At 52.9% G+C, this 22,786-nt stretch overlaps 1 protein-coding gene across 7 annotated transcripts; it reads right to left on the bottom strand.

The window, feature by feature from the left end:
• Window positions 1-100: 100 nt before the first annotated feature.
• On the bottom strand, window positions 101-22,516 carry LOC106739063 (olfactory receptor 14A16-like). 7 transcript variants are annotated; one of them, XM_059730615.1, is made up of 3 exons: window positions 21,795-22,516; window positions 20,402-20,670; window positions 101-2,988 (listed from the first exon to the last, which is right to left on the bottom strand). In XM_059730615.1, the coding sequence occupies exons 2-3, from the start codon at window positions 20,402-20,404 to the stop codon at window positions 2,005-2,007; spliced, it is 987 nt and encodes a 328-aa protein (XP_059586598.1). In that variant the 5' UTR covers window positions 20,405-20,670; window positions 21,795-22,516; the 3' UTR covers window positions 101-2,004. The 7 variants fall into 7 exon arrangements, with proteins under 7 accessions (XP_059586598.1, XP_059586599.1, XP_059586597.1 ...); XM_059730616.1 differs by lacking the exon at window positions 21,795-22,516 and adding an exon at window positions 20,991-21,588; XM_059730617.1 differs by lacking the exon at window positions 21,795-22,516 and adding an exon at window positions 19,402-19,529 and having other exon boundaries at window positions 800-2,988; window positions 20,402-21,587.
• Between the last annotated feature and the right edge of the window lie 270 nt (window positions 22,517-22,786).

The following is a 22,786-nucleotide window of genomic DNA, read 5'->3' on the forward strand; positions in this document are numbered from 1 at the left end:
TTAAGAAAACAGCAACTCAGAACAAAACCAGTCTCATGATAAAGTTAGAATAATCCTAATGATCTCCTGTTGGGCATGATGTGAGTCCCAATATTAAATTATGTCTTCTTAGGGCATCTTCAGTCCCTTAAGGTTTAGATATGTCAGACTTACAGGATTGATGATAATAGTACAAATAATTTTGATAGGTTGAATTTTGAAAAGAGCTGGCCAAAACAGCTTCTGTTTGAGCAGATTTTAAGAGAAAATAGCCTTCATAAAATTACCACTTAATTGATTTGGGCTTGTGACAGAAACACAGGATTGGAAAAGACCTCAAAAGGTGTTTGGTCCAACTGCCTTTACAAAAGCAAGAATACTACTCAAAATGTCCTACCTCTCTCTCCAAAACACACATATTAGCATTTACCCTGAAACCAAATGTACAGGTCTTGATATAACATATATTGCAGTCAATGGAAAGATTTCTGATCATTTGATTAGAGCTTGAATAGTCGTAACATTTTTAGAGTCTCTTTTGAATCCCCCTACAAGACAGGGAAAATGGGGTCAAGTGACCAGGTAAAAAGTTTGTCATTGATTCCCAAGAGGATGCTGGGCAATCAGGCACAGTCTCATAATGGGCAAAATTTGTTAAGTGGCTTTCCCTTGTACAGATACACAGGAAAGCTAAAGGAGCAATCCCATCCCAGGTGTTCCCTGAAGGATTAACTTCACTTGTGAGCTTCTGTGACAGATGATGGTGCTGCTGATATTATTTCTAGGTTAGGTGTCTTTATGCTACTATAATTACCAATCAAATCCTAGTATTCGGACCTCTTTCACCCCATCTCCAATGGAACTGCTGCCCCTGTTTCACTCTGTAACCTTCACTAATCCCCATCTACTATTTCTCTAATTTGAGAAATGGACACACAGGGAACTAGGAAACAGCAGAATGTCCCTCTAATGATATTGCAATCAATTGTAGAGACATCTTGTGACTGAGCTGGGAAGAATGCCCATAATTCTGTGGTCCCCTACTCCTGTCTTAACTCGAAACAGTTATCACTTTGCAATCATGGGGTGTTGGGATTCCTCCTGAAAGCTGGGACTTTAGAAGGCCTCAAATTAGGCAGACCTAAAATGTTCAATAGGATTTGAGAACAAAACTTAATACAGTTTGGTTAAAATCCAGCTATAAGTTTATTAGGCAAGGATACAAAATGTAAGGAAATATCACAGAGGAGATTCACCATACCTGCCAACAACCTCTTACCTATTTATAATGGATTGTTAGGCATACCACTTTTCTTATGAGGATCTCATTGCAACATGAGATAAGTCAGCTGCCTAATTTTTCCTGTTTATTCAGGAACAGCTGAAAAACCTATTACAATCGTAATATAAATACAAATGCATTTCTCAATGAACTCCCTGGGAATAAAAGCAGTACAATGACCATTAAAAGCAAAATTCAAAATGATCCACCAGGCCCCACCCCACCCAAGATCCTTTCCAACAATTATACCACCCAGCCATTTATAACCCGACTTGTATCAGTGCTTTTGATTATTCTCCCCTAGGTGCAGCAACTTGCATTTCTTTCCTTGGACTTCATCCTGTTCTTTCAAGTCCAGCTCTCCAATCTATCCAGATTCATTTGAATTCTGTTTCTATCCTCTAAAGTATTTGCACTTTCTTCCAGTTTCACATCATCTGGATACTTACCTTTATATTCTGTGATCTGAATAATTGATTACACCAATTAGCAAACATAAGCCTTCAATTCTCCATCATCTTGCAATTGATGGGATTTATTTTAGATGGCACAGACAGTAAAATTGATGCACGAAACATTACTTTCCTGCCTCAACAATGTTAACACAAAATGACCAAAGTCAAGTGTTATTGTTCTTACAAAGCTATAGAATTTACCCCCCACCTTCATTTTTTGTAAATAGGTTGCACACTAAAACAGTAGTTTTTTGAGTTAATTCTAAAATAAATGTAAGTAAAGCAAAGTCATAAAACAAAGATGTGCATATTGTTTTTGGAGAGGATCAGCCTGTGGAGCAGTTGCTTGAGGGCAGCTTGGATCTCCCTGTTCCTCATGCTGTAGATGACTGGATTAATCAACGGAGGCACCACACAATACAGAACAGTTGCCAAGAGATCCAGAAGTGATGGGGAGTCAGAGATGGGTTTTATATAGGCAATGACGGCAGTGGAAAGAAACAGGGAGACCACGATAAGGTGAGGAATGCAGGTGAAGAAGGCTTTTTGCTGGCCCTGCTCCGAGGGGATGCTCCACACTGTGGTGAAGATCTGAACATACGACACAATGATGAAAGCAAAACAGCCTAAAGATAAAAACACACTGAATACAAGAGTGGCCAGCTCCCTGTGGTATGTGTCAGAGCTGGAGAGCTTGAGCAGCTGGGGTATTTCACAGAAGAACTGGTTGATGGTATTTGAGTGGCAGAAGGGGAGACTAAAGGTGTTCCCAGTGTGCAGTGCAGAGTACATGGCACCAGCAGCCCAAGCACCGGCAGCCATCTGGACGCAAGCTCTCCTGTTCATTACTACCTCATAATGCAGTGGTTTGCAGATGGCAATGTACCGGTCATATGCCATGATAGTTAGGACTGCAAAATCAGCTGAATAAAAAAGGAAGAAGAAAAAGACCTGGAACATACATCCAGCATAGGAAATTGTCCTGGTATTTAAGAGAGAATTGGCCATGGATTTGGGGACAATGATGGAGATGGATCCAAGGTCAAGGATGGACAAATTTGCCAAAAAGTAGCACATGGGGCTGTGGAGGTGGTGGTCCGTAGTAACAACAGTGATGACAAGGAGGTTCCCCACCAGAGCTGCCAGGTACGCTAAGAGGAAGATGACAAAGTGCAAGATCTGCAGCTCCCGAGTGTCTGAGAAGCCCAGGAGGAGGAACTCGGTAACAGTGGTGCAGTTGGGCATCTTCTCTCCCAGGGCACCGTGCAAGTCCTGGGTATAATAGAAGAAGGGCAGTGGTAAGGAAGAGAGTAATAAACTCAGTGGCTTTGTTATTCCCATCAATAATGTGTCTAAATTTCATACTAAGAATGAAAATATTCCATTTTTTGCCTCATGGAAAATTTGATTTTAATAAATTATTTATCCCTGGCAATAAATACCCTACATAAAATAAAATATATTGATATTCCATTTAGAAAGTGAAGAAAATGTTATCCCTGCCACAACTCCGGATTTTAATTATTTTATTTTTATTTATTTAATTCCCAAAGTCTATAATTTATCCATCTCACCTAGAAAATGTATGCTGGAAACAAATACATACAAAATAAAAGATTTATAAAATTTGACTTCCTTAGAGGTCCTATTCCCACCCCACCTTCCACCCCACTCCCAATAAGCTGTATAACTTTATCTGAATTAACAGCAAAAACATTGAATATGTCTTCATTCACTCTTGTAGCTTTGAATCTATTATATATAAAATACAGTATGATTTGTGTAGCCAGGTTTTCCAACTTTAATGTTTTTAATTGTCCTCTGCATCTTACTAAGACAGGACACTTCACTGATGCAGAAAACTTACTGGAATTGTTTTTGTGGAAATGTCCTGATCTTCTGTCACATTCAGGCTTCCCCTGACGAGATCCTTTGCTCTTGTCCAGTTGATCTCTCAGCTCTCCTCTGCACCAACCACTAGTCTAGATCTGCAAAAGCACAGCTAACTTAAAGGTCTTTCTCTGCTCCTTATGTCACTGAACGACTGGAGTGAATCCAATCAGGTTTCTGAGTGTGCAGCTGACCTCAACCCTGCCTTGTAGAAAATGGATGAAGCAATACAGCAATTTTGCAGTTCTTTTCTTCCAAAGGCTCCTGGGACTCGTTCCTTGGAGTCCTGCACAGCTCAGAAGGAAAAGCCCAGATGTAAACAGTCCGAGCTGTACAGATGTTAGCAGAACAGCACAGCTGTGCTCTTTTTTAATCTCCCTCACAACACAAGTCATGGGATTGCCGAGAAGGCCCTGAGCTTCTCTATCTTGCTCAGTTGTCCCTGTTAGCCAGACTGGGCACCTTAGGCTGTAGGGAGGCAAGAGATTGCAATTGGGTTCGTTGCTATGCAGTTTTGCATGAGAACATAACATGAGAATAAAAGTCAGGTTGTAAGGTGCAAAAAACAAATAATTCCCCTTTGTAATGCTCCATAGCAAGGCATCATGGTGACAAAATATTAGCTCAGTAATCATTAATAGGGTCCTGGTTCTGAATCTACTGTCATGAGAGGGCCCAGAGAAGAGCCACGTGTATGATCAGAGGTCATGGAAGCAGACCCTGCGATGACAGGCTGAGAGCTATGGGGCTCTTTAGCCTGGAAAAGCGCAGGCTGAGGGGTGATCTGATGGCTACCTATAGGTTTATCAGGGGTGACCACCATGATCTGGGGAAACGATTGTTCACCAGAGCGCCCCCAGGAATGACAAAGGCAACCGGTTATAAACTACTGCAAGACAGTTTCAGGCTGGACATAAGGAAGAATTTCTTTACTGTCCAAGCCCCCAAGGTCTGGAATAGCCTGCCATCGGAGGTGGTTCAAGCACCTACATTTCATAGATTTCATAGACATTAGGGTTGGAAGGGACTCGGAAGATCATCGACTCCAGCCCCCTGCCCAAAGGGCAGGAAGTCAGCTGGGGTCATAGGATCCCAGCAAGATAAACAACCAGTTTGCTCTTGAAGGTGTTCAATGAAGGCGCTTGAACCACTGCCGGTGGCAGGCTGTTGCAGACCTTGGGGGCTCGGACAGTAAAGAAATTCTTCCTTGTGTCCAGCCTGAAACGATCTTGAAGTAGTTTGTGACCATTCGACCTAGTCGTCATCCCTAGGGGCGCTCTGGTGAACAAACCTTCCCCCAGATACTGGTGGTCACCCCTGATAAACTTGTAGGTGGCCATCAGATCACCCCTGAGCCTGCGCTTTTCCAGGCTAAAGAGCCCCAGGGCTCTCAGCCTGTCATCGTAGGGTCTGCTTCCCTGAGCTCTGATCATGCGCGTGGCTCTTCTCTGGACTCTCTTGAGCTTCTCCACATCCTTTTTGAATTGTGGAGCCCAAAACTGGACGCAGTACTCCAGCTGCGGCCTCACTAAGGCCGAGTACAGGGGGAGAATGACGTCCCGGGATTTGCTTGAGAAGCATCTATGGATGCAAGCCAGCGTTTTGGTCGCTTTACTAGCCGCAGCATCGCATTGCAGGCTCATGTTCATCTTGTGGTCAATGATGACCCCCAAGTCTCTTTCTTCCTTAGTGCTAGCCAGCGTAGCACTGCCTAGCCTATAAGGATGCTGTGGGTTTTTCTTCCCAAGGTGGAGAACCTTGCATTTATCGGCGTTGAACACAATCAGATTCTCATCTGCCCACTTGCTGAGCCTGTCCAGGTCAGCCTGGATCACCCGCCTGTCTTCTGGTGTGGATGCTTTGCCCCAAAGTTTGGTGTCATCGGCGAACTTGACCAGTCCACTTCTGACTCCAGTGTCCACATCATTAATGAAGATGTTGAACAGTATGGGTCCAAGGACAGAGCCCTGGGGGACCCCACTGGTCACAGGACACCACGATGAGTGACTTCCATCAATTACTACCCTCTGGGTCCGACCCCAGAGCCAATTTTCCAGCCAGTGGATCGTGGGGGACCCAAGGTGACAATTGGCCAGTTTCTCCAAGAGGTGATCATGGGAAACGAGATCGAAGGCTTTTTTGAAGTCAAGATATATGACATCAATCTCTTCTCCCTTGTCCAGGTGATAGATCACCTGGTCGTAGAAGGAAATGAGATTGGTCAAGAAAGACCTACCCGCAACAAACCCGTGCTGGCTATCCCTTAAGATGTTGACGTCGGCCAGTCCATTAAGGATGGCCTCTTTAATAAACTTTTCTAAGATCTTCCCCGGGATAGATGTCAGGCTGATGGGCCTATAGTTAGCCGGATCCACTTTCCTCCCTTTCTTGAAGATAGGCACCACATTGGCCTTCTTCCAGTCTTCGGGCACTACACCAGAGCGCCAAGAGTTTTCAAAGATCCGTGGTAGAGGCTGGGCTATGATGCTGTCCAGCTCCTTGAGTACCCTGTGGTGAAGATTGTCAGGGCCGGTTGACTTGAAGGTATCCAGCTTCTCAAGATGTTCCTTCACAAAGTCAGCATTAATGGAGTCATAAGTATCTGGCTCGTTGGTCTAGGGGCATGATTCCCACTTAGGGTGTGGGAGGTCCTGGGTTCCACTCCCAGACGAGCCCTGCTTAGCACTGTCCCTGCACCACCTGTCCTTGAAGCTTGGTGTGCTGAGCAGCCCCTTTTATGTAGCTCCAGAGGCAGGTGAGGCCATTTTCCCGGTGCAGCTGGTGCATGGCCCAGAGCAGGGAGATTTAGACACCTCCTTGCTCCACCCAAACCCATAGTGTTGGATGACGGTGGCCATCGAGGCATCAAGTTGAGCCGTGGGGGTTTTCAGAAGGCAGTGCCTGGCACCGGGACAGGTGAGTACTTTTGTGTGGGTGAGGGAGCTGTCGTTAGGGAAAAATGTCCTTGAGCAAAGCGTCTTCAGGGCACAGTTCGGTTGGTGCAGAACCTGTGGTGTGGAGATGTGGAAGGCGGTACCTGTGCCAGGGGCTGGAGCTCAGTTGGAGGGGCCATGTGCAAGCTCCACCACGCGGTGAAGCCGATAGAAATGCTTGGCTGCTACCATTTTCACTTGCTCGCTGGCCTGCTTGATGGCCTTGAGCCGAGAGGGATGCTCTTTCTTTCCTAGAAGCGGTGTCACTGACCTGGTGGAGCATTGACTGCCCAGTTTGAAGTTCCCTGGTTGAGGTCGTTCTTGTGGCAAGGTGTGTGGCCTTGTTACCTGGTGCGGTGTGTGAAGAGGAGAAGAGGGAAGGAGAAGAGGAGAAGCTTGTGAGTTGGGCAAGGAGGCAGGAGGTCACAGCTTCTGCAGCCTGGCTCCCTGCTGCTGCCTGCCTGCTGTGGGCTTGGGCACGGGAGGCTGGTTCTCCGTTGCTGAATGCACGCCCAGGGGGCAGGGGGAACCCGTGCCCGCCAGATCTGAGCGCAGGGCAGGTTGTGTCCTTGGGCGGGGGGGGTGGCAGCTCTCTGGCTCTGCACGCACTCCCCGGGAGGCAGGGGGGACCTGCACACCCCAGATCTATTCACATTGTGGGCACAGCCTGCGGGCTCAGGCTCCCACCCTGCTCCCCTATCCTGGGACCGCCGCAGCCCAGTGGGCACGACCCAGCATGGCAGGGAACAGTGGGGCAGCCCCAGCCCCTGCCTTCCCCAACTACCCCTATCTCCCCTTCCCTCCCTATGGGGGCTCAATACCGCCCCTTCCTACACCCCCCATCAGGACCTGCTTTCTGGGCTGCCTGCGGCCATGTGCATGTACCGCCCTCCTCCAGCTCCCTGCCAGCTCCTGGCAAATATGAACTGTGCCAGTCTGCAGGGAGCTCATGGCAAAACTGCAAAATTTACGGGCTTCCCTGGTAAAATGAGAAATCCACATTTGCCTCTGGTAAAAGGTAAAATCCACGGTTTACTCCATTTAGGTTGGTCTAATAAAAGATATCAAATTCACCCAAGGAACCTTGTCTGCCTATATCCTTAGACCAACACGGCTACAACCTAAACCCCTGCAACACAGTTTACTCCATTTTTTTCCGAGGGAAATGGAAAACCCTGATCGTCAGGCTCCTGTAGGGACACAAATAAACTAAGCTGATGTCCTGACATAAACCCTGAATGACACTGCTGAAATTCCCATGATTTTGACCCAGAAACAGGAGGCCCTGTGACTTAGTTGGCTAAAGCACCTGTCTAATAATGTAAACAGGAGGTCCTGGGTTCAAATCCCAGCAGGGCCTATGTCTCGCACTTGGCATGGTTTTGTAGCTCAGGGTGTAGAGGCCTGGGCTTTGGAGTTCAAATCTCACTATTTCCTTGCTTTAAGACAGTTACTGGGATAAATTTTGGAACTCTGGACTCTAAAACCACTCATTATTCAAACCTCGTCAGATTATTGAATTCAGTCACAAGTCGTCCCTCGGAAGTCACAGGGGCTGCCTACACATGCAGTTAATGCTATTTGAGTTTACTGCTCAGTGATGTCCTGTGCAATGAGCCAGCCCTGGGATGTTGTCTACACATGCATCCATTTGGAAGAGATTTCCTCCTTATGGGAGCAGCCTGCTCCAGGCCTCCTCTGGCCCTGCTCTGCCTCCCTGCCGTAGCTAGCAGGAGGTGGAGGCTCCAGCCACAGCTGCGTGCGTGCTAGGATCACTCTTTAAAAGGTAGTCCCACATGATGCTCCCTGGCCACCTGCTTTCCTGCTCCACAGCAGTCTGCAGCATGCTGGTGCAGCCCTCTATGACTCTGTCTGCAGATCCTGTGCCCACTGTGGGAGGGCTGCTCCACCCCCAAACCCCAGCAGTGAGGGTGGCTGCTGCTCCACCTGCACTGTCTGCTCCCCCTTCTGCAGCATGAGGCCAAGGCCAGCAGGGCCTGCCTGTGGTGCAGCTGCTGCTCAAGGGTCACATGGACTCTTGCAGGGTAAAGGTAAGCAATGATAGGTATGTGACTTGTTGGTCTAGGGGCATGATTCCTACTTAGGATGTGAGAGATCCTGGGTTTAACTCCCAGATGAGCCCTGGTTGGTGCTGTGCCTGGGCAGCCTGGCCCTGGAGCTTGGTGTGCTGAGCATCCCCTTCTATCCAGCTCCAGAGGCAGCTGGCGCCATTTCCCTGGTGCAGCCGGTGCATGTCCCAGAGCAGGGAGGTTTAGGCACCTCCTTGCCCCTGTCTCCTTGGTCCCCCAAGCCAAGGATCCTTTTCACCCTTGCTCTGTTCTCTTCTAACCGTGGCCTGCCACAGCTATCGCCTTGTCTCCGCTGCCTTTTCTCCTGACCTCTGCTACTGCTATCACCTGATTGCCACTGCCTTTTCTCCTGATCTCTGCCACTGCTATCGCCTTGTCTCCGCTGCCTTTTCTCCTGACCTCTGCTACTGCTATCACCTGATTGCCACTGCCTTTTCTCCTGATCTCTGCCACTGCTATCGCCTTGTCTCCACTGCCTTTTCTCCTGACCTCTGCCACAGCTAAAGCCTGATCTCCACTGCCTTTTCCCCTGATCTCTGCCACTGCTATCGCCTTGTCTCCACTGCCTTTTACCCTGACTTCTGCCACTGCTATCGCCTTGTCTCCACTGCCTTTTCCCCTGACCTCTGCCACCGCTATCGCCTTGTCTCCACTGCCCTTTCCCCTGACCTCTGGCACTGCTTTTACCTTGTCTCCACTGCCTTGTCTCCTGATAAGGTGATAGCTGTGGCAGAGATCAGGAGACAAGGCAGTGGAGACAAGGCGATAGCAGTGGCAGAGGTCTGGGGAAAGGCAGGGGGAACAAGGAAATAACAGTGCTTGTGGTCACCGTTCATGGTGCCGCCTGAGCAGTTCTGTCCAGAGTCCTGGGCCCTCGTGCTGTGCTGCTGGCTGCCCCGGATGTCAGTGCCAAGCCAGCATGTGTGCCCTCTCCCTTTTCCATGGACAGAGGACGGATTGGCAGCAGATTCGGGTATGGGTGAAAGACGGGGAGAAGTTGCGGCCCACAAACTTTTCTTCCCATCTGGTGAGCGAATGCAGGGCCTGTCTGCGCTGGGAGGAGAAGCAGGATCATGACACACAAGCAGGAGTCGGCTGAGGAGGCCCAAAAACCGTGTCAGCCCAGAAAGGTCAAGGAGTTTTGTCAGGGTAACATTTGGGGTGGTGCGGTTCCATTGTCAAACTAGATCTCGGGATCAGTTGTCAAGCTGTAGACCCCAGAAGGCTGGCCTGTTGGCACCTCCTTATAAGCAAGTTCATGCCTTAGCGCCTGATGTTGTCGTGCATGGGTCAGGTTTAGGTGGAGTCCTGAGGGTCCTGCAAGCCAGAGGGATGTCCTGTCCCCCTTCTTCTTCCAAGGCAGCGAGCTCTTTAGGACAGCGGGCATTTGTGAGCCTCCTGTCGCTTGGGGAAGAGCCTGGCTCCCCCACGTGCTGCTGTTATCCGGGGTTTCATTACATGCCCCACTTGAAGGACCAAGCAAAGGTTGAAGACACCCGCGCTCGAGAGGTTTGAGTTCCTTGCCAGGAAAGTGGTAGTTTCTGCCTGTTGTCCTCCAGGTGTGGGGCGGCTCGCTTTCTTGAACCGCGCCACCTGAGCAACCCTTGTGAGGCTGGCTTTCTGCCACGGAAGCCGGTGCTTGAGAGGGGCACCATCCTGTCAGTAGGATCCCAGGTGCCATCTATTGTGCCATGATACGAGTTGGGCCTGTAGGCTTGTGGCCCATGGCTTGCCATGTCCAACTGCCCCAGTCCTGGGAAGCTGAACAAGGAGAGGGCATGCTCGCCCCTCTGCTGAACAGAAGACTGGTCCTTCCCTGCAAGCCCTGGTGATCTAACAGAGTGTTAGAAATTTCTGTCTCGGTCCCTGGCTCCGTGCCTCACAGCCAGACTGTCTCCCCATATTTTTCCACGGGTGGGTTGTTATTTCTCTTCTTTTTCCTTCTTGCAGCTGCCAGAAGGACATGCGGCGGGCAAACCACGAGAGGCCAAAAGCCAGCAAAGCGGGACGCAAAGGAAAGGGACTCTGGACGGAACGGCCTGCCTGACTTTAGGACTCCATCATGTATTGGCCAAATTTTGGGCGCGTGAGCTTTTGGGCGAACTCCTTATAACCCGGAATGGGTCTCTGCCCTCGATGGTGTTGCACTCGTGCAGCAGTCAGGTGGCAGATGGTCAGCCCTGTAAGCAAGGCGTGTGCTGCTGCCACCTCGTTCGTAAAGCCGTAGATCTGGTTGGCAGTCTTGCGCAGCGCAGCTGCCCTGCAGTTGGGGTCCAGGCCAGCTGCCAGATGCGGCTGCCGACGGCGCAGGCTCCCGTAAGCAGGGTGTGTGGTGCCCGCTATCACAGGAGAAGGATGGGGGGTTTGGACATGCGTAGCGCTGGACGTCCCGTAACTGGGAGGCCAGGTCCGCTGCCATAGCCCGCCAGTCGGAGAGGTGCCCCTGTGAGCAGGGTGGACATAGCCTCCTTGCGCTGGCGTGAGCGAGCCGGAGCAGTCTGCAGCGCGGTGCCGCAGGGCGGCCTTGCAGACAGGAGCCGAGTCTCGTGGGGTGATGGCAAACTCCTTAGACCCCAGAGCTGGATGACCCTCCCGTGGCTGGGTTGAAGTCTGTGGCCTCCTCTCCGATCCCTGTGTCCAGGCACCTGTCCTCCTTCCTGCATCTATGCCTGGCACTCCGCATCCGGACGGCTGGGCCGCCCTGTAATGAGGGTGCGAGTCCCGTGCCCCTGGTGGAGGGCTGGGGTCTGCAGAGCTGTGGACCACCCTGTGAGCAGGGTCCAGGTCTCACTGTGCCTCTGCGGACACCTCTGTCCTTTGGCTGGCTATCGACTCTCCCTGTAAGCAGGCTCTGGGCATTTCCCTTTTGCCCCCCATGGGCAGTGTGACTAGTCAGGCGGGCCGGGCCCTGTAAGGAGGGTGCTGGTCTCTGCCTTCTCGCTCCCTGGGAGCGGAGGAGGATTTTCCCGCGGAAGGCTGGAGGTGAAGCGGTTTGCAGCATGGAGCTCCTTTCCAGCCTGGGAGCAGTCTTTTTACCTGTGTGAGAGTGTGGATGGCGAGAGAGAGGAGTGCCTGGGTGTGAAAGTGTTTGTTATTTTCTTTTTGTTCTTAAAGTCGCTGCAGCGTACTTTGTTTTCTTCCCAGTGCTGGAAAAGGGGCGAGATGCGTCCTCGTAGCCTTCTCCTCCCAGCTCCTCACCTAGGGGGTTAAGCACTGCTTTAATTCTTGTGCCTTCTGGCTTGGGGGTGCATTAGGCCACCCCTAATCATTTTGGAAAAAAGACCTCAGCATATTTCAGGGTAGGGGCCCCCTTTTGTTGGGTGGTTAGCATGTTCTTGTGGTCACTCGGTAGCTCGCATGAAGGGTTACTGCCGTCGTTTTTGAGAGCAGGCTATGTACTCCATCCCCAAGTCCTTGGCGAGATGAGTGCCCTGGCACTTGTCCGGACGTTTTTCGGCACCCCCACGCCTGGCCTGCAGCCTGTAAGCAGGGTGCAGGTCCCCTTGATTCTCTGCTTCTCGTTCCACTTGGACAGGCCGGCCAGAGATGATACCCATGGACTGCAGGGAAGGGTGCAGGCTTCTGGAAGATACTGAGTGTGTTGGGACCCCGAGGCTTCCTGACCTTCCTGTAACTCGGATCCAGGTCTCTGCTCCTCTGATCTGCTGCACCTGGCGCTATTGAGAAGGCCTCCCCCGGCGCCCTGTAAGCAGGGCTGCGCCCCCACCCCTTCTGGCTGTGGGGGGAAGAGACGTTGTTTAGACCTTTGGGCTCTGTTGGTTCTGTGACAGGAGCCTGAAGTTGTGGCCCTCTTATGCTCTGGACACACGGAGCAGCTTTGACCCCGATCAAGACCTCCCGATGCAGCTGTCAGCTGGCATTCGGGGCTTTGCAGGTTGTCTCCGGGCTTCATGCCCCAGCAGCCAGCTGTGTGGAGGGAGCACCGTCCTCTAAGCAGGGTTGCTGGTGCTTGTGGTCACCGTTCATGGTGCCGCCCTAGCAGTCTTCTCCAGAGTCCTCCCCCATCGCACTCTGCTCCTGGCTGGATGTCAGAGGCCGAACCTGCAGATGTCTGCTCTTCCCACTTTGCACGGACTGACGATGGGGTGGCAGCAGGTCCATTTACAGGTAAGAGAAGAAGATAAGTTGGGGCCTGTAATCTCATCCTCTGACGTGCTGACTTAGAAAACAGACAGGCATTGGATTTAAGGCCCCAGAAGGAGAAGCAGGGAAATGACAGACGAGCAGGAGTTAGCCACCAAGGAGGGAGGAGACCCACGCCAGCCCACCCCGAGGGAAGGTAAAGGAGTTTGGACACGGTGTCTGTCCTCTCTGCAAGTGGCATCCCCAAGTTGTCGACCTTGTGATGAACATGTCGTGGAAGGTTTGGAGCAGTGGGACCGCCTTATACAGAGGATTCGTGCCTGAGGTCCTCCTGTTGTCATACACGGGTGAGTGCTAGCGGGGTACTTCTCATTTAGGAAACCGGACGTATGTCACACCCCCCTTGTTTTGAAAGGACACCAAGCTTGAGAGTACAGTAGGCAGCGTGAGCTACGTTATTTTATATGCTATGGGGGGGGTGCAATTCATTGCCAGTCAGCTGGACTTCTGTCTTGTGTACTATTGCAGGTCCCTGAAGGGCGGCTGGACAAGAGCGAACGGAAGCAGGAAAAGAAGCTGGGGAACAAATAGTGTGGGTTGGGGTGGGCGGGAGGGAGGGGAATTGTTAACGCATGCTTAGACGAGTCCTGATGGAGACGGTGTGCATCTCTCCACTTTCAAACACCCATTAGGAGCAAGCAGCCCCACGCTTCAAGTTGTGCCGTGCATTCGGTCTTGGGTTGGCCTCGATTGTGCGTGACGAGGTTGAGGCATTGTGCCGGTTGTGCGTACTGATATGCGGCAGTCGAGCGTTTTCCGGGTTGTTTGGCGTTGCTAGTTAAGTGGTTGATCCAAATAGATGCGACTGAAGGCAGCGTGTAGGTTTTTCTTGTTGAGCGGGTCTCGGTGGTAGCGTAGAAATGCAGGTTTGTGCTCGGTTCTGTTCGTGGCTTGGCTGTAGCTGCTTCGGCTGGAGGTTGCGGGGCCAATTTGAGGCTGTTTGTGGTGCAGTTTGTTTGCGTCTGGAAGTGAAGGCTCCATGGGTGTTTGAAAGTGTTAATCTCTAGCTCCAATTGGGACGAAGATCTTGTCCTGTGTCCAAACGATCATAAAGTTAATTGACATCATTGTCTAACCGGTAGGAATAAGTGGGCCTAAGATTTACACAGTTGAATACTCAATGGTATAAAAAACTTTTCACCTTGTGGCTGGTGCTTGTCTACATTGAGAAGATTCAGCCATTATCCTTCCTACTGAGGCTGGCTGAAGGAATAAACTTTTTCATTCTATCTACTGATCCAGTCCATGGTCTTACTTGTTTAATGCAAATGTTTCCTGTTGTGACTTACAAGTGGTAAAAGACTGTAACAGATGGCTCCTAGTCATCAGTTCACAATTGCTAATGCACTGTAGGAAATCAGTCCCGATTCTGAGAGGAACTGAAAATAAGGTACAGTGAAGTTGTGATGCTTTGGTATGATCTGTGGAAGTCCAGCCGATCCTTGTCTAAAAAGAGAAACTGGTCCCAATAAAAGTAAAATACTTAACTAACTTCCCAGCTTCTTGGTGTTTTTTAGTTCCAGTGTTTCAGACCGTAGTCTCTGAATGGCTCTGGTACGAGTCTTGCTGCTTCTACTAGCACGGTGGGTGCTCTTTCTGTACCGGGCTGGGTCACGGCAGGGGGAAGATGCGCTTGTCCCCTTGCGAGAAGGACAATGCCTGTGTCGATCCCCAGTCGCCTCCAGGTTTTCCCGAGTCCCTGAAATCCAGCCGTGGTTTCCGCCCCTCCACATGCCTGTTCAATGTAATGTCCATGGGCTTTCAGCCATGTCTCCCGATTTTCATCCCTGAGGGGCCACTGACTTGGGAGGGAGCCAGACACATTTTCTCACTGCCATTATTTTTTTAAAATATATAATTTTTTAATTCATTTCGAATTTATTTTCAGCCATATTATTTTAATTATTGGGGAAATGGTGAGTCAGTGATGGTCAGCACATTTCCCAGCACATTTGGCTGGAGGCAGGGAATGAATATTTTTCCCCGCAGGGGAAGCTGGGGAAAGCCAACTGTGCTCAGGGCAGGGCTGAGCTGGGAGCTGCGGAGGTGGCGGGCCCGGCCTGCGGGACGTGGTGTTTGCAGGGCCGGAGAAGAGGTGCGGGGCAGAGTGAGCCGGTGCTGCTCCATGGGGGCGGTGGGGCTGGCTGGGGGATAGGCTTATATTCTGAATGCTGACGAGTTTAGTGGAGTTGGGCGCCTGGCTGCTGATCGGGTAAGATTGGGAAACTTTTCGGCCTTCACTGAGACGCAGTGGGGAAGCCTTAAGGTCCGAGATAGAGGAGGCCCTGATGTCTGGTCACCTCCAGGGTTGGGCAGCAGCTGAGTCAGGGTTTTCGAGTAACAGTATTGGATTCAGGCTCCCGGCTTGCAACCGAAGCCCCACTTTACCTGCCCAAGGTCCTTTTTTGTTGTGGCTCTGCCCTGAGTCTCAATCTGCACCCCTCTTCCACGCACTCCATGTAACAGGTCCCCGCTTCACGCGGGTGCAGTGATGATGACCCCTTGGTTAAGTAAAGCAAGGGAAGTTTGAGAGGAGTCTGAGATGGTCCTAGGGTTTGCATTAATACAGGAACACAACCCTGTATTTAACCAGCTCCCGGGGAGGGCCGGGGCGCAAGGCCTGTGGCGCACCCTTGGTCTCTCCAGCTGTCTCCCTCCTGTGTCACAGAGAGAGAGAGAGCGCAATATAGAGATAAAAAACCCTGCACTATTTCTCTCTCTCCACCTGATTTGGCTGCACTTGCACCTCTGCCCGAGCCCTAGCACTGAGAGTACTGCCGCGCGGCCAGCTTGCTGTCCCTTTAATTGCTGGGGCCGGAGGCACAGGGTCAAGAGGTGCAGCCGAGAGCATGTTTGCTAGGAGAAGTTGCTAGCCTGGTGGGGAGAATGCTACCTTAAAGGCTTGGTGTCATGGGTTCAAATCCTACCCTGGTATGGATAAGCTGGTCTCTGGGACCAGTTCTTTACTACTGGGGCCCAGACTCTTTCATTGCTGTGGCCAGAGGCACCGAGTCAAGAGGCACAGCCGAGGAGCTCTTGGGAAGGAGAGTTTGCTGGCTGTGCGGTTAAGGCACTAGTGCACCAATTTGGTGTTATGGGTTTGAATCCCACCCTGTCCCTGTGGGTGAGTAACCTTAGTAAGCTCATCTGTGGGGCCACCCCTTTACTCCCAGGGCCCCCGACTCTGTCATTGCTGCGGCCAGAGGCGCCGAGTCAAGAGGCGCACCCGACACATGTCCAGGAAGGAGAGCTTGCTGGCCTTGTGGGGAGAGTGCTGGCTTGGAGGCTGGGAGTCATGGGTTCGATTCCCACCCTGGTATGATGAGTAAGTATCCTTTGTAAGTTGGTGTCTGGGGCAAGTTCTTTATTCCTGGGGCCCCTGACTCTTTCATTGCTGCGGCCAGAGGCGCCGAGTCAAGAGGCTCAGCCGACAGGTTTCTGGGAAGGAGAGCTTGCTGGCCTTGTGGTTGAGGCACTGCCTTGAGACCCTGCTGGCGTGGGTTCTAGTCCTGTGTGTGTCTGGGCCTGGTGAGTGATCCTGAAAGAGCCAAAGACCCATGGCCTGGGTGCCCCCCTAGCTGTGCTGTTTGAGCGCACAGCAGCTGGGGTTGAGCTCCATGCTGCTTCTCAGCATGACTTAGGCTGCTGGTTACTGTTGTTACAGGACCTTTCGGAGGTCGCTGGGGGGTGGTCTGGTTTTGGCACTCCGGTGTACATGTCCAGTGTACAGTCATCCACTTCCACGTTACTGATTACGTATATGCCTTTTAATCTCAAAAAACCAGGAGTCTCAAAACCAGACTAGTAGTACTTCTACAGTCACATGGACTACTGTACACTGGACATGTACACCGGGAGTGCCAAAAATGGACGCCCCCAGACCCAGGCGACCACTCCGTGACCTCCAAAAGGTCCTGCAACAACAGTAACCAGCAGCCTAAGTCATGCTGAGAAGCAGCATGGAGCCAACCCCAGCTGCTGTGCGCTCAAACAGCACAGCTAGGGGGCACCCAGGCCATGAGTCTTGGGCTCACTGAGGATCACTCACCAGCCCAGACACACACAGGACTAGAACCCATGCCTCCAGTATCTCAAGACAGTGCCTCACCCACAAGGCCAACAAGCTCTCCTTCCTGGAAACCTGTCAGCTGCGCCTCTTGACTCGGTGCTTCTGGCCACAGCAATGAAAGAGTCGGGGGCCCCGGGAGTAAAGAAATGGCTCTACAGTCTAGCTTATGCAAGCCAGGGTGGGATTTGAACCTATGACACCAAGTCTCTAAACAAGCACTCTGCCCACCAAGCCAGGAAGGTCTGCTAAATGTGAAGTTGTTGGGTGCGCCTTTTGACCCAGTGCCTCCGGCCCCAGCAATGAAAGAGTCAGGGGCCCTGGGAGTAAAGAAATGACTCCAGAGTCCAGCTTACCCAAGCCAGGGTGGGATTTAAACTCATGACTCTAACTCTCTAGACAAGCACTCTGCCCACCAAGCTCTGCTGAAGGAAAGGATGTCGGCTGCGCCTCTTGACCCAGTGCCTCCGGCCCCAGCAATGAAAGAGTGAGGAGGCCACAACAGCAGAGAAGTCACCCAGGAAACCACCTTACCCACCAGGCTGGGATTCAAACCCATGACACTGATGTTCTAAACCAGTGCTCTCCCCACCAGGCTAGCAAGCACCTTTAGACACAGAGCTCTGCGCTGCGCCCCTTGACTAGGTGCCTCTGAGGTGGAACGAGAGCATTAAAGACAGGGGAGGTTTGGTGTCTTTGAACGGGGTCCTGTGTTAGTCGAGATGAACAGTCGCACTGCTCACACCCAAAGACCCACCTTTCCCGTATCAGGACTTGACCTCCAGTCTCGCTGATGGAGCAGCGTGGGACTTAGCCCCGAAAACACGCTGCCCCCCCAGGCTCCTGGAAACGCTGGCTAATATGTGTCTTTTGTTGAGCACGTTCCTCCTTGTAGGCACTAAGTACCCCCAGCTGAGAGCCTCAGAAAGCACAGTGGTGACAGCCCCAGCCTGACTGTTGGTTTTAGTCCTGGGTCTGAACCTCCATGTTTCACTTCCCGTCAGGGGAATAGGTCCAGCTAGGTGAGAGCAGGCAGGAGCATCTCACCCAGGAGCCCAGCAGCATGGCAGACAGGTCGGCTGCTGAAACTTAGACTGACCTAACCTGGAGCAGAGCCGCGATCCCAGGTCTCCAGTCTATCGGGTGTACATCTACCCTGACTTTGGGGAGACGTGGTGAAGTGCTACGCCCAGGTCAGGCAGCCTGGGAGGCGAGCCAGGCTCCGGTCTGGGCACAGGCACTGCCTGCCCTCGGCCTCTTGCATGAGCCCACCTCAGGCAGCTTCTGCAAGCTGCAGCCATCGCCTAGTTTACTCCCAGCACTGCCTCCCTGGCTGTGCCCAGTCTCTCTGTGCCCGTCTTACCTGGAGCACGGCAGGGCCTGTGGATGCACACGGGCACATCCATCTGCGGGGCTGTGCCTGGAGGTACGGTGCAAGGAGGCTGCAGAGGCTGCGGGTCCCGGCTGCCAGCGCCCCAGCTGTGGCACTTGGGGGGCCAGGGCCAGCTGCACTGCGTGGTCAGGAGTGCTCGCCGCGCTCACGCCAGATGTTGCATGTGAGTGCCAAGTTATGCTCCGCTCGGTTACCTTCCACCTATATTAGATGATATATGGGACGGCAGGGGCAGGGGCAGTGGCCAGGGACTTGCACCAAAGCTGCAGGGAGCTGGGAGCCGCGGGTCCCTGGGGGAGCGGTGGGACAGGTGCTGATCATGGGCAGTCCCGCCTGATGGGCGCTCGCGAGGCTCCTTCCCAGGACAAGTCACCTGTGGCTCAAGCAGCCCCTGGGTAGGGCAGGCGGCGGGGGGACTGCTGGGCCAGCCGCTCACGCTTGGGACCCAGCAGGGACTCAGAGCCGCTGCACCTCTAGAATACATTTTTATTTATATATATATGCTTATATCTGTACATTTATATCTATATATTTATGTTTATATCTCTATATATTTATATTTATACGTGTGTGTGGGTGCATGTAAGAAATTACGGTACCTCTATGGGCCCTTCCACACTTTACATTGTTAACCAGAGCTTGGGAAAACAGAACAAGGATCACTTCAGTTCATCGAGGGCACTCGGAGTAGCCAGGGTAGATCTGCACCCATGAGTATATCATCACAGCCCCCTGCCACACATTACATATCGTACACAATTTACTGGTGAAACGCACAATAAATGTAGACTGGGCACATGTGCAGAGTCAGACCGGAGACACTTGCAAACTAATTATCACTATGAATTTGTCATTCATCCAATAAACTCACGTCGGCCACCCGTGCAAAGTAATTCTAATGCCACGAAAACACGCTGCCCCCCCAGGCTCCTGGAAACGCTGGCTAATATGCTCCACCATGCCATTTATTCACACCAGCCGCACATATAAAGAAATGACCGCAATAGGAAAATAGCCGTCCAGTTACAAAAGATTTAGCGAGCTACAACGTTGGTGCTTGAAACAACTCTATAGCTGGTTTCTAGCCATCTTTCATGGGAAAGGCAAGCTGCTTGATTACTCATTGCATAGCGTACAGCTGCAACTCACGTCATTCACTGCTCAGGCATGTGCTGGCTTGGCTGCCTGTGTGGTCAGTCACTGGCCACGTCTGCAGCCTCCAGCATCTCTGTCCAAGGTGGGCTATCGCAGCTGCACGGCTTCGATGGAGATCAGGTCTGGGTTGGGGGAGAGGCCATCAGGGAGTGATGTCTCCTACTCAGCCACCCATCCGTCTGTCCAATCGTCTCATCCACGCATCCACCGATCTAATCTATCAGTCTTATCCATCCATTATCCATTGATCCAATCCATTGACCTCATCCATCCATCCATTAGTCTAATTCATTGACCTCATCCATCCATCCATCCATCCATCCATCCATTGATCTAATCCATCCATTCATCCACTGGTTTAATTCATTGATCTAATTCATCCATCCACTGATCTCATCCATCCATACACCTATCCATCCATCCTTCCCTCTAGCTACTGATCATATGCATCCATCCGTCCATCCATTGATTTAATCCACTGAATTTATGTATTCCTCATCCACCCACTGATGTAATCCACCCATTTTATCCAGCCACCCTTCCCTCCACCGTATCCATCCATTATCCATCAATCTAATCCAGGGGTGGGCAATTACTCGGGCTGCGGGAACACTTAACGAGTTTTCGTGAGCTGTTGAGGGCTGCACACACAAACGTGCCCCCCCCACCTGAAGCCAGCACCCGTTGGCTGCATCCGCAACTGGGGAAGCAGGGGCTGGAGGCTGGCCGCAGGCCTCCGCACTGTCCCACCTGCCACCAGGGCTGCTGGTACACATGCACCTCCTCCACCTTGCAGCTCCCATCCATCCCCCGACTGGCCATTTCCATCCTCCCCCACTTCCTCCCTACCCTCTTAGCCCCTTCCCCCGTCCCTGCTCTGGTCCATCCGCACCCCTGCCCGACACCCCCATGTTTCCCAGCCTCCCAGCCAGCTGACCGGGGGGGTGGGCAGAACCCCGCTGCTGTCCCTGCACCAGCCCATGCCCCGTCTTACCATGGGCCTGCCGCAGCGTCGACTCCAGGTCCTTCTTGTTGATGAGAGCCATGATGTCGGCAGCCACCTGCAAGGCGTAGGGCTCCACGAAGTGGCCACGCAGCACCCGGACGATGTCCAGCGTGTCGGCGCTCTCCAGCTCGCTCCACAGCACCGGCTGGAAGCCTCCCTGGGGCTTATACTTGTTCAGTTTGACCTTGAACTCCTTCAGCTCTGCCTTGCCCAGGTGCTTCAGGCTGGACTCCAGGTCTGCGCACCTCCTGTCCATGCTGTGGGGGAGGAGATGGGGTGAGAGGCTGCGAGGCACGGGGCCTCCTCTGCCCAACACCGCCCTCCCCTGCCCCAGCAGCTCTTGCCTGCCTTGCGCCCCGCACACCCCTGCCGGCTCCATGGGCCTAAGATGCTGGGCAGAAGCGCACTTTGACCAGGGTGGTTTGCGCAATGGCTTCACAAGCCGGGAAAAGAACAAGCTGCATCCTGTGCTGAGCTGCAAGAGGAAGTTTCGGCCCCGGGGGCCTTGCCCAGGACCAGCGGACCTGAGCACCCAGGCCCCCGCGCACCCAGGGCCTATGGGACCCTGATCTCTCACCTAGGGACCCCCAGTCACCGGGACCTCATGAATATGGAATAGCAATGGGGCCTGCCTGGGCAGCTGCCTTGTGTCCATTAATAGCTTCATGGTGGTGCAGCTCATGAATATTCATTAGATCAGGGAGCCTTTTCCATGTGCCCCCCCACCCATAGACTTAATGGTCTCTCCCACATGGCCCCTGCAATAGACCTAATGGTCTCTCCCATATTCCCTTCCAATGGTCTCTCCCATTGGTCCCCCGGCACTGGGGTAATGGTCTCTCCCAAGCCCCCCTCCCCATAGAACTAATGGTCTCAACTGCGTGCCCATCCCCCCGCACTGGAGAATGGTGTCTCCCATATCCCCTACATTTAATAGTCTCTCCCAAGTTCCCCCCGTAAAAGTCTCAACCGGATGCCCATGCCACCCCTCTAACTGTCCTTCCCATGTGCCCCCCCTGCACTGACGAATGGTCTTTCCCAAGCCCCACCACCCCATAGAACTAGCGGTCTCAATCGTGTCCTCCTCTTCCCCCATAGAGGTAATGGTCTCTCCCGCGTGCTCCCAGGGCCCCGGCACTCCGCCCCGCTCCTCTTAGGCTGCAGAGACCCCGCCCCTCCCGTGGGGCAGGGGGCAGTGCCGAGAACCCAGTTCTGCACTGCGCATGTGCACCCTCGGGCTCTTAGGGCGGGACCTGGGGGGGCGGGGCAGCTGCTCTCAGCGAGGATTGACTGAGAGGAAAGCCGGCGGGTCGAGCCTATTGGACTGATGAACCCCCTCCCCTTCCACTGAGCCCTTAAACACGCAGCGACCCTCACCAACCTCATCACCAGCAGCAAGCTTCCTGCGGCACAAAGCACGCCGACCGGATCCCGACCGCGCCGGGGCAACACACATAAAACTGTCTAGGTCCGCCTGTATCTGCACCCTGTCTTCAAGCGTGACCGCGCTCCCCCATAACTCGGTGTCGTCCGTGAACGTGGCCAGTGATCTCTTCAGCCCCACGTCCAAATCGTTAATAAAGATGTAGAAAAGCACTGGACCAAGCACCGACCCCTGCGGGACACCGCTGCCCACTTCTCACCAGGACGACACACATCTGTTCGCTGCGACGCTCTGGGTCCTGCCCCGCAGCCCGTTTCTCACCCCCGACTGTCTCGGATTGGCCGCAATCCTCCGATGCTGTCGCGAGGACGTGGTGGGATACCACAGCAAAGGCCTTTTGGCAGTCGAGGGACACAATGCCAGCCTGCTCTCTCGTGTCCAGGTGGCGAGTTACCTGGTCGCAGAAGGAGGTGAGGCTGGTAAGGCAAGACCTGCCCATGGTGAAGCCACGCTGGCTGTCGTTCTGGATCCAGCCTTGTGCAAGCTGATCGCAGACAGACTGCTTGATGGACTTTTCTAGGATTTTCCCCACACGGCCACGTCCTGGGGATGCTGCCGCAGCAGCACGGCGCTCCGGACCGCTGGGGAGAGAGAAAGGCGTGATCATGCAGGAGAGACGGCCCGCCGGGCACGGGGAGAGGGGCAGCGCAGGAGGAGCCACCCCATGAGAGGAGCTGCCTGGGCTGCAGAACCGCTCCGCCCAGGTCCGGCCTAGCGGTGCAATAGCACGGGAGGAGGGCACTTCCCCCAAGGATTTCACTCCTGCTCACTTGTGCAGACGGCGCCCAGGAGCAGGAGGAAGCAGCCCCTGTCCATCTCCGCCCCGGCCCCCGGCCCGCAGGTCCTCACTCAGTCTCTGGCCCGAGGCCCTTCCCCCGCACGAGCTGCCCGGCACTGGCGCGTCCTGGCTCACCCGGGCCGCGTGCACC

This window comes from Alligator mississippiensis, chromosome 7 (genome assembly GCF_030867095.1).
Source record: "Alligator mississippiensis isolate rAllMis1 chromosome 7, rAllMis1, whole genome shotgun sequence".
NCBI classification, from domain to species: domain Eukaryota; kingdom Metazoa; phylum Chordata; order Crocodylia; family Alligatoridae; genus Alligator; species Alligator mississippiensis.